Source organism: Carlito syrichta, unplaced genomic scaffold (assembly GCF_000164805.1).
Source record: "Carlito syrichta isolate Samal-C Ts95f unplaced genomic scaffold, Tarsius_syrichta-2.0.1 Scaffold306547, whole genome shotgun sequence".
Classification (NCBI taxonomy): domain Eukaryota; kingdom Metazoa; phylum Chordata; class Mammalia; order Primates; family Tarsiidae; genus Carlito; species Carlito syrichta.
Genome location: NW_007250643.1, coordinates 321,706 through 332,890, shown reverse-complemented (window position 1 = coordinate 332,890; position 11,185 = coordinate 321,706). Strand labels below are relative to the sequence as shown.

Here is an 11,185-nt window from a genome sequence, read left to right as displayed (position 1 = left end):
CTGGGCTCCGGCGATACTTCCGCCTCAGCCTTCCAAGTAGCTGGAATTACAGGCACGTGCTACCACGCCTGGCTAATTTTTTTATTTATTGTAGAGATGAGGTCTTGCCACATTGTCCCAGGCGGGTCTCGAGCCCACGGGCTCAGGCAATCCACTTACCTCAGCCTCCCAAAGGCACGGGATTACAGGCTAAGCCACCGAGCCCGGCGAGTGTAACTTTTTGAGAGGTATTTAACCACCATAAACAAAAGACTGATGGACTTATCTGCCCAATTAGTACATTAAAGGTTTATGGATCCTATATTTGAGGGATTCATGGTTGAATAAAATGTATCTTATAGTTCAATTAAATAAAATCTTAGTGTTCATTTAAAAACATTGACTATACCTGACCATAGTGGCTCAAACCTGTAATCCCAGTGACCCAGGAGGCTGAGGCAGCAGGATTGCTTGAGCTCAGGGGTTTGAGACTGCTGTGAGATATGATCATGTCCTGCACTCCAGCCTGGGCAACAGAGCGAGACCCTGTCGCTAAAAAAAAAAAAAAAGTTAAATAAAATTTCTTTAACTTATTTCACTGATAATTACATTGAAAAGGCTTTTCTTCCCCTCTATTGTGACTTTTGGCTCTTTATTAAGAATTGAAGCTAAGCCGGGCTCGGTGGCTCAGCCTGTAATCACGCACTTTGGGAAGTTGAGATGAGTGGATTGCCTGAGCCCGCGGGTTCGAGACCCGCCTGGGCAACTTGGCGAGACCTCATCTCTACAATAAAATAAAAAAACTGGTTGGGCGTGGTAGTACGCGCCGGTAGTTCCAGCTACTTGGAAGGCTGAGGCGGAAGGATCGCCGGAGCCCAGCAGGTCGAGACTGCGATGGCCGGGGAGCAGCCACTGCACTCCAGTCAGGGTGACAGAGTGAGACTCCAACTCAAAAAAAAAAAAAAAAAAAAAAGAATTGAAGCTAATCATATGAGTATTTTGTATGTATTCTTTTTTTCTTTTTGTATGTGTTTTAACATCGAATTTATTTTTACAGGATTTCTATAATTGGCCTGATGAATCCTTTGATGAAATGGACAGTACACTAGCTGTTCAGCAGGTAATAAAAATAGTTTCTTTTTATAACTCCAGTAACCTAAGCATTTGATCTCTTTGACCTGGTTAAGTATTCCTATATCTTTTAGCACAAACCAGATTGCACTGAATTAATGGAATGTCTGTTTTAAACTTTACTGATCCCTCATTTTGTCTTTTGGTTTTTTTTGGAGTCAGTCTCTCTTGTCACCCAGGCTGAAATGCAGTGGCACACTTACGGCCACTGTATCGACTTGCTGGGCTCAGGTGATTCTTCCACTTCAGCCTTACAAGTAGCTGGAATCACAGGTGCATACCACCACACCCAGCTAGTTTTTTGATGTATTGTAGAGAAAAGGTCTCGCCAAGTTACCCAGGCTAGTCTTGAGCCCCTGGACTCAGACAATCCTCTTGCTTCCACCTCCCATAGTGCTGGAATTACAGGCATGAGCCACTGCTTCTACTCCTCATTTTTTTTTTTTTTTGAGTTGGAGTCCCTCTGTCACCCAGACTGGAGTGCAGTGGCCGCTCCTGGCCACCGCAGCCTCGACCTGCTGGGCTCTGGCGATCCTTCCACCTCAGCATTCCAAGTAGCTGGAACTACAGGCATGCGCTACCACGTCCAGCTAATTTTTTGATTTATTGTAGAGATGAGGTTGCCCAGGCGGGTCTCAAACCCGCGGGCTCAGGCAGTCCTCTCACCTCAGCCTCCCAAAGTGCTGGAATTACAGGCTAAGCTACTGAGCCCGGCTCTCATTTTGTTTTAAGACGGCATAATTAAACGATAATGAAACCCAAACACCTTTTAATATCTGTTATTATGTATCAACTTTGATTTTACAATGAATTAAATTCAAAATTAATTGAATGGTAAATTAGAATAATAATTAAGTAGAAAGAAATAGCATATTTATTCAGTCACTGAACGCTTGAGAACATATTTCTAAGCTTTACATTTTAATTTTAGTTATCATTAGTTCTTGCCTTTTGTCTCTCCAATGTAGAGGGTTAAGATGCTTCCCTTTGGGTTGTTGCCATTGTCAGGCAGCTTGCTAAGGCAATGATTTTTCAAAGAAGTGAGTTTCTGTAGTATGTTTGGTTTGAAAAAGCCTTTAGGAGATTCTGCTACATTCTCATTGAGAATCCTATTGTATACTGTGTTGTGTTTTAAGAAAAAAAAGTGGCTCTTCCATAATGAATAAAATCTGGAATTTGGGGAAAAAATAGTTTCCAGAACTAATTATTAACGATTGCATCAATGGGTTAATAAAAGGATGGTAGAGATTGGGGTGTAGTACTATTTTGGATTAGGTATTGGTTAAGTAACATTTTTAAAGGAAAAATATAACATAAAGCAAGGCTGTTTGGCTTCATTCTAATAGCCAGGTAATAAAAGTAGCTAGCTATTTGACCTTACCATATTATTTGAAGAATCAGAAACTAAAAGAAAAATATAATTGAATTGTTTAAACATTAAAAAGTTCACCCACAATCTTAACAGTAACATTTAGAATATTTAGAATAGATTCATTGTGATATTTGGATGTTTAGCACAGGAAATGGAAGAACATTGGGGAATTAATGGCTTTGTTCATTGCCTTTTAAGGCATTGTGTTGTTCAATTAGCAAATACTTATTTGGTTCATACTATATATAGCTAGCAATGAAGAAGACCTTGTGGAAGATATAGAAATATAAACCTAGAGCTCTGTGCCTGGAGATTAGGTAAAATTAGGAGGAAAAATGTGTACCCATTTTTCTCCTTAAAAATTGAGATGTGTCCTGCTATGCTGAATTCATTTGTTAGTTCTCATAGCTTTTTGTGTGGCACCTTTAGGGTTCTTCATAATGAGATAATGTCATCCATAAACAGATAACTTTACTTCTACTCCAGATGCCTATTGTTTCTTTTTCTTGCCTAATTGCTCCGGCTAGTACTGCTTTGAGTAGAAGTGGTGAAAGATGGCATCCTTGTCTTGTTTCTGATCTTAGAAGAGAATTTTCAGTGTTTCACCACTGAGTATGATATTTGCTGTGTTTTCATATTTGGCCTTTATTATGTTGAGGCAGTTTCCAAAAGTGCTACTGAATTTGACTTGCTAGTATTTTGTTGAAGATTTTGCGTAATCATAAGGGATATCAATTTTTAGTTTTCTTATGGTGTCTTTAGCTTTGGTGTCAGGGCAGTTCTGACATCATTGAAAGATTAAGGAAATATTCCTTCCTCTTCAGTTTTTTTGAAAGGATCTGAGAATAATTGTTGCTAATTCTCTAAGTGTTTGGTACACTTCAGTGAAGCCATCAGGTCCAGAGCTTTTGTTTGTTTGTACAATATTACTAATGTAATGAATGCTACTGAATTGTACACTTAGACTTAGAGTGTTTAAAATGCCTGTATTTTCCTTATTTTTATTTTTATTTTTTTGAGTTGGAGTCTCACTCTGTCTCCCAGACAGGAGTGCAGTGGCTGCTCCCGGCCACTGCAGCCTCGACCTGCTGGGCTCCGGTGATCCTTCCGCCTCAGCCTTCCAAGTAACTGAACTACAGGCGTGCGCTATCACTCCCGGCTAATTTTTTTTATTTATTGTAGAAATGAGTTCTCGCCAAGTTGTCCAGGCGGGGCTCAAACCCGTGGGCTCAGGCAATTCACTCACCTCAGCCTCCCAAAGCGTGGGATTACAGGCTGAGCCACCGAGCCCGGCTCCTTTCCTTATTGAATGGTCTTGGCACCCTTGTCAAAAATCATTTCACCAGATATGTGAAGCTTTATTTCTGGGTTCTCTATTCTATTTCATTGATCTGTGTGTTTACCCTTATGCCAGTATCAAAACTGTTTTGAATCATGTAGCTTTGTAGTAAGTTTTGAAGTTGAGAAGTGTAAATGCTCCAACTTTGTTTTTTGTTTTCAAGATTGTTTGGCTGTTTGGAACCCCTTGCAGTTACATATAGATTTGAGGATTGGCTTTTCCATTTCTGGAAAAAAAAAAGGTTATTGGATAGCCACCATGCCTGGCTAATTTTTTTGATATTATTGTAGAGATGAGGTTTTATCAAGTTGCCCAGGCTGGTCTTGAACCCCTGGGTTCAGGCAATCCTCTTGCCTTCAGCTCCCAAAGTGCTGGGATTACAGATGTGAGCTACTGTGCTCGGCCTATTTAAGTCTTCTTTAATTACTTTCAGCAGTGTCCTAGTTTTCAGTATACAAACATTTTACCTCCTTATTTAAATTAATTTCTAGGTATTTAAATTTTTTGAGGTGCTATTATATGTGGAATTGCTTTCTTAATTTCTTTTTAGATTATTCTTATAAGTATATAGAAACAAAACTTATTTTTGTGTATTGATCTTGTATCCTACAACTTTGCTGAATCCTTTGTTAACTGTAGTGATTTTCTTGTTGATTCTTTGGGGGTTTTTTTTGTTTTTTTTTTGAGTTGGAGTCTCACTTTCTTAAACTCCAGGAGTATATTGGCACAATCACAGCTCACGGCATCCTGGACTCAAGCGATCCTCCCACCTCAACCACCCAAGTAGCTGGAGTACAGGCACACACCACCATGCTCAGCTAATTTTTTTTTTTTTTAAGTTTTTTAATTTTTAATTTTTTTTGGAGTTGGAGTCTCACTGTTGCCCAGACTGGAGTGCAACGGCCGCTCCCAGCCACCACAGCCTCGACCTGCTGAACTCCAGCAATCCTTCTGCCTCAACCTTCCAAGTAGCTGGAACTACAGGCGCGCGCTACCATGCCCGACTAATTTTTGATTTATTGTAGAGATGAGGTCTCGCCAAGTTGCCCAGGCGGGTCTTGAACCCGCGGGCTCAGGTAATACACTCACCTCAGCTCCCAAAGGCGCGGGATTGCAGGCTGAGCCACCGAGCCCGGATAATTTTTAAATATTTTTTCCTCTTTTTTTTTTTTTTTTTTGAGTTGGAGTCTCACTCTGTCGCCCAGACTCGTCACCCAGATTGGAGTGTGGTGGCATGCTCACGGCCACCCCAGTGTCAATCTGCTGGGCTCTGGCAATCCTTCCACCTCAGCCTTCCAAGTAGCTGGACCTGTAGGCTCATGCTACTGTGCCCAGCTAATTTTTGATTTATTGTAGAGACGTGGTCTCACCAAGTTGCCTGGGCTGGTCTTGAACCCGCGGACTCAGGCAAACCACTCAGGCTTCCCAAGGTGCTGGGATTACAGACTGAGCCATCGAGCCCAGCCAATTTTTAAATTTTTTGTAGAGACAGACTCTCACCATGTTGCCTAGGCTGGTCTCAAACTCCTGACCTCAAGTGATCCTACCACCTTGCCCTCCAAAATTGCCAGGTTTACAGGCATGAGCCTCTGTACCTGGCCAGCAATTCTTTTAGAGTGGTAGGCTGGCTAGGAATTCTGTTTGGTTTTTTTCATTTGTAAATATTTTTATTTTCATCTCTAAAGGATATTTTTGTTGGATATAGAATTCTGGGTTTTTTTATTTTAATGTTTTCACACTATTGTACCATTTTGCTTCCGGTATTTCTGATGAGAAAAAAGCTGTAATTCCAATTCTTCTATAGGTTATGTGTTTTTTTCCTCTGGCTCTTTTATATTTAGTTTTTATTTGTATTTACTTATTTATTTATTTAATGTTATTTACTTATTTATTGTTTGAGTTGGAGTCTCATTCTTTAACCTAGGCTGGAGTGCTGTGGCATGATCATGGCTTACTATAGCCTAGACCTCCTGGGCTCAGGTGGTCTTTCTGCCTTGGCTTCCTGAGTAGTTGGGACTATAGGCATGCACCACCGTGCCTGGTTGATGTATTTTTTTTTTTTGGTAGAGACAAATTCTTGCTATATTGCCAAGGCTGATTTCAAATGCCTGGGCTAAGTGAGCCTCCCACCTTGGCCTCCCAATATGCTGAGATTACAGGCATGAACCACTGCCTGGTTCCATTTATTTATTTTTTGAGTTGGGGATCTCACTCGGTTGCCCAGGCTGGAGTACAGTGGCATGATCAGGCGCACTGCAACCTGGACCTCCTGGACTCATATGTTGCTTCTGCCCCAGCTTCCGGAGTAGCTGGAACTGCAGACACAGACTACTATGCCTGGCTAATTTTTAAATTTTTTTGTAGAGCCGTGATTCTCTATGTTTCCCAGGCTGGGCTTGAACTCCTGAATTTAAGTAATCCACTTGCCTTGGCCTCCCAAGTGTTGGCATTATAGGTGTGAGCCACAATGCTGGTCCCATATATTTGTTTTTTGTGTTGTAGTCTCACGCGTGTTGCCCAGGCTGAATTGCAGTGGCATGATCACAGCTTACCACAGCAGAGTCTCCCAAGTAGCTGGCACTACTCGTCCTCCTGTGCTGAGGTGATCCTTTGCCTCAGTCTCTCAAGTAGCTGGGACTACAGGTGTGCACCATCATGCGTGGCTGATATTTTTTTGGTAGAGACAAGGTCTTACTATGTTTTCTTGATGGTCTCGAACTCTTGGGCTCAAGCAGTCCTCCTGTCTCAGCCTCTCTTAGTGCTGGGATTACAGGCTTGAGCTACTGTGCTCATCCTAAGTTTTAAAATTTTTTTAGAGATGAGGCCTTGCCGTGTTAACCACAGTGGTCTTGAACTCCTGGGCTCAAGCAATTCTCCCACCTCATCCTTCCAAAGTACTGGGATTACAGATGTAAGCCATCACACCTGGTCCATTTTTAACCCTTTGCGTTTGGATGTCCCTTTTTTTTAAGTCGGAGTCTTACTCTGTTGCCCGGGCTGGAGTGCAGTAGCATGCTCACGGGCACCGCAGCCTTGACCTGCTGGGCTCAGGTGATCCTTCCTCCTCAGCCCTCTTTTTTTTTTTTGAGTTGGAGTCTCTGTTGCCCAGACTGGAGTGCAGTGGCCGCTCCTGGCCACTGCAGCCTCGACCTGCTGGGCTCCGGTGATCCTTCTGCCTCAGCCTTCCGAGTAGCCGGAATTACAGGCACGTGCTACCATGCCCAGCTAATTTTTTGATTTATTGTAGAGATGAGGTCTTGCTGCCAGGCAGGTCTCGAACCCGCGGGCTCTGGCAATCCACTCACCTCAGCCTCCCAAAGGCGTGGGATTACAGGCCGAGCCACCGAGCCCGGCTTCTCCTCAGCCTTCTAAGTAGCTGGAGCTACAGGCACACGCCACCATGCCCGGCTAATTTTTTGATTTATTGTAGAGATGAGGTCTCACCAAATTGTCCAGGCTGGTCTCGAACCCCTGAACTCAGGCAATCTTCTCACCTTGGCCTCATAAGGTGTCGGGATTACAGACTTGAGCCACTGCGCCTGGCTAGGTTGTCCTTTCTAAGGGGACATCATAAATCTAGCAAACCACTGGGATGTCCCCTCCTAGGGGACATGGCTTTTAACAACAGGACAAACTTATGCCAGCACACATTTTTCAAAACTGTTTGTTTCCTTGAAGTTTTCCATTCAAATTGCATGAAAAAGCAAATAAAGACTGAAATATATACTGAGATATACTTAAAAAAATTAATTGTATATAGAAAGAGAATGTGTGAAGTGCTTTCATAGTGGTGCTGAGAATTTCCTAATATAGCAGGATACCACGTGTTTACTGGCAGATATCACACTAGTATTATCCTAGCAGAAGAGCTACTAAAGATGAAATGTCATCTTACAAAGTCAACCAAAAGGAAATCCCAGCACAAATAAAAAAGCCAAAGTTTTTAACAACAACAACAAAAAAATGGTAGTTTATACGAAAAATGATCTTACGCTTCTTGAGTGGAAGGACAAAAAGATTGTTAAAATTCGCAACACTTGGAATCATGTAGGAATCTACCATAAGGACATATGTGGTAGAAGTATTATATCACTCAAAAAGCCTGAAATGGTTTAAATTATATTGTAAATATGAGCAATATGGATCTTGTGGATCAGTATGCTTCTGTGTATTGTTTTTTGTGAAAATCTTTAAAATAGTGGAGGAAATTATTATTCTGGGGACTAGAAATATTCATTATTAACTCCTATATACTGTACCTAGCATTAAAAAAAAAAAAAAAATCTGTGTCTCATTTGAAATTCGTCAACTTCTGAGCGATCTGTTTTCAGGAATCACAAGTGTGTGCTATGTCATCTTTGAACAATAAACTGGATGATAAATTACATATTGTTATTATTATTATTATTTTTTTTCTTGTAGAGACGAGATCTCATCAAGTTGCCCGGGCTGGTCTTGAACCCGTGGGCTTAGGCAGTTCACTCGCTTTGGCCTCCCAAAGGACTGAGTTTATGGGCTGAGCCACTGAGCCCGGCCTAAGTTATGTATTATTAATGTGAAAGGAAGAACATGAGACTGCAGTGTCTGCTTGAATAGAAAAGCACCAGGTGGGCTGGACACGGTGGCTCATGCCTGTAATACCAGCACTTTGGGAGGCGGAGGTGAGAAGATTGCTTGATCCCACAGGTTCGAGACCAGCCTTGGCAACTTGGCAAGATCTCATCTCTACAATAAAACAAAAAATTAGCTGGGTGTGGTGGTGCACACCTGTAGTTCCAGCTACTTGGAAGGCTGAAGCAGAAGGATCACCTGAGTCCAGCAGGTCGAGGCTGTGGTAGCCGTGATCCTGCCACTGCACTCCAGCCTGGGAGACAGAGTGAGAGTCCAACTCAAAAAAAAAAATGCACACACACAAAAAAACACCAGGTGGAAGACGTCAAACAAGTTACTGTTCACAACATGTGTCAATGAACCTGCAATGCTTGTTGGTGACTATTTTACATGTTACCTATCACGTTAGAAAAATATAAAATTTTGATTTTTTTTGGTCATAAATAAGTTCCTCTATGTCAAAAATTTCATTATAAGACAAATATTGCAATAAAATAATTGACTCCAATGCTTTACTATTTAATATGAAATGATTCGTTTTTCACTATTTAAAAAAAAAGTGCTATTAAGTTGCTGATATTTGATCTGTGAGATGTCTCTGAGTGTACAGAATTAAGTGTACAGTTGTGTATCATTAAGTACATTCACATTGTTGTGCAAGCATCAGCACCATTTACCCCAAAGTTTTTTTTTTGAGTTGGAGTCTCACTCTGTCACCCAGAGTGGAGTGCAGTTCCGGTCACCGCAGCCTCGACCTGCTGGGCTCTGGCGATCCTTCCACCTCAGTCTTCCAAGTGGCTGGAACTACAGGCACGCACTACCACACCCGGCTAATTTTTTGATTTATTGTAGAGATGAGGTCTCACCAGGTTGCCCAGGCGGGTCTCAAACCCGTGGGCTCAGGAAGTCCACTCACCTCAGCCTCCCAAGGTGCGGGATTACAGGCTGAGCCACCAAGCCCGGCTACCCCAAAGTTTTTTATTTTCCCCAACTGAAATTCTATATGTGTTAGACAGTAACTCTTGGCTAGGCGCAGTGGCTCACACCTGCCCCACCACTTTGGGAGGATGAGATGGGAGGATTGCTTGAGGTCAGGAGTTTGAGAGCAGCTTGGGCAACATAGCAAGAACCTGTCTCTACAAAAAGAAAATTGAAAATTAATTGGGCATGGTGGTATGCACCTATAGTACTTACTACTCGGAGACTGAGGCAGGAAGGTTACTTGAGCCCAGGAGTTGGAGCCTGTGGTGCCTAAAATTTAAAAATAAATAAATAAGCCGGGCTCGGTGGCTCAGCCTGTAATCCCGTGCCTTGGGAGACTGAGGTGATTGGATTGCCTGAGCCCATGGGTTTGAGACCCGCCTGGGCAACTTGGTGAGACCTTATCTCTACAATAAATCAAAAAATTAGCCGGGTGTGATAGTGCATGCCTGTAGTTCCAGCTGCTTGGAAGGCTGAGGCGGAAGGATCGCCGGAACCCAGCAGGTCGAGACTGTGGTGGCCGGGAGCGGCCACTGCACTCCAGTCTGGGCGACAGAGTGAGTCTCCAACTCAAATAAATAAATAAATAAAAGTAAAACCAAAAAAAACCCCCCAATAACTCCCCATTACTGCCTCTTCCAGCCTATTCAGCTTCTAGAATTTGTAAGTTTATATTTATTTATTTATTTATAGATACAGGGGCTTGCTATTTTGCCCAAGCTGGACTCAAATTCCTGAGCTCAAGCATTCCTCCTGACTCAGCCTCCTGAATAGCTGGGACTATAGGTGTGCGCCACTGCACTTTGCTTCAAATATACATATACATATATATATATATATATTTTTTTGAATTGGAGTCTCACTCTGTTGCTCAGTCTAGAGTGCAGTGGCACGCTCATGGCCACTGCAGCCTCGACCTGCTGGGCTTAGGTGATCCTTCTGCCTCAGCTTTCTAAGTAGCTGGAACTACAGGCGCATGCCACCACACCTGGCTAATTTTTTGACTTACTGCAGAGACGAGGTCTCACTAAGTTGCCCAGGTTGCTCTCGAACCCCTGGACTCAGGCAATCCTCCTGCCTCTGCTTCCCAAAGTACTGGGATTACAGGTGTGAGCTACTGCATCTGGTTCATTTCTGGTGTTCTTTCCTGCTCTTTCTCCTATTTATTTTTTAGGGACCTTAAATTGCTGAACCATCCTTTATGTTCAGATTTTATGATTTCATTCAGTGGGAGAAAAAGATCCATATGTGTTTATTCACATCTTACCCTAAACTGGAAACAATAAAATACTTTTGCATGGTGTTTTATGTTTGTTTATTTATGAATTTGAGTCTTATTTTGTTGCTTAAGCTAGAGTGCGTGCCATGCTTATAGATGCTGCAGCCTTGACCTGCTGTGCTCAGGCGATCCTTCTGCCATAGCCTTTCAAGTAGCTGGAACTACAGACACATGCCACCATGCCTGGGTTATGTTTTGATTTATTGTAGAGACAAGGCCTTGCCAAGTCACGCAGGCTGGTCTTGATACCCTGGGCTCAGACAGTTCTCTTGCCTCTGCCTCCCAAAGTGCTAGGATTACAGGTGTGAGCTACTACACCCAGTTTTAGATTATTATATTTAAGTCCTGTAGGATTAAATGCCTTTTTTTTTTTTTTTTTTGAGTTGGAGTCTCTCTTGTCCCCCAGGCTGAAGTGCAGTGGCATGTTCACAGCCACTGCAGCCTCTACCTGCTGGGCTTAGGTGATCCTTCCGCCTCAGCCTTCCAAGTAGCT

At 42.5% G+C, this 11,185-nt stretch overlaps 1 protein-coding gene across 1 annotated transcript in view; it reads left to right on the top strand.

Annotated features, from left to right (window-relative positions):
* Nucleotides 1–11,185, top strand: part of LOC103265410 (MOB-like protein phocein) — a 38,932-nt gene that overhangs the window by 708 nt on the left and 27,039 nt on the right. The window contains exon 2 of the mRNA XM_021715015.1: nt 1,037–1,099. Within this exon, the coding sequence (XP_021570690.1) occupies nt 1,073–1,099 (27 nt within the window). The 5' untranslated portion in view covers nt 1,037–1,072. The remainder of the gene's footprint in view (nt 1–1,036; nt 1,100–11,185) is intronic.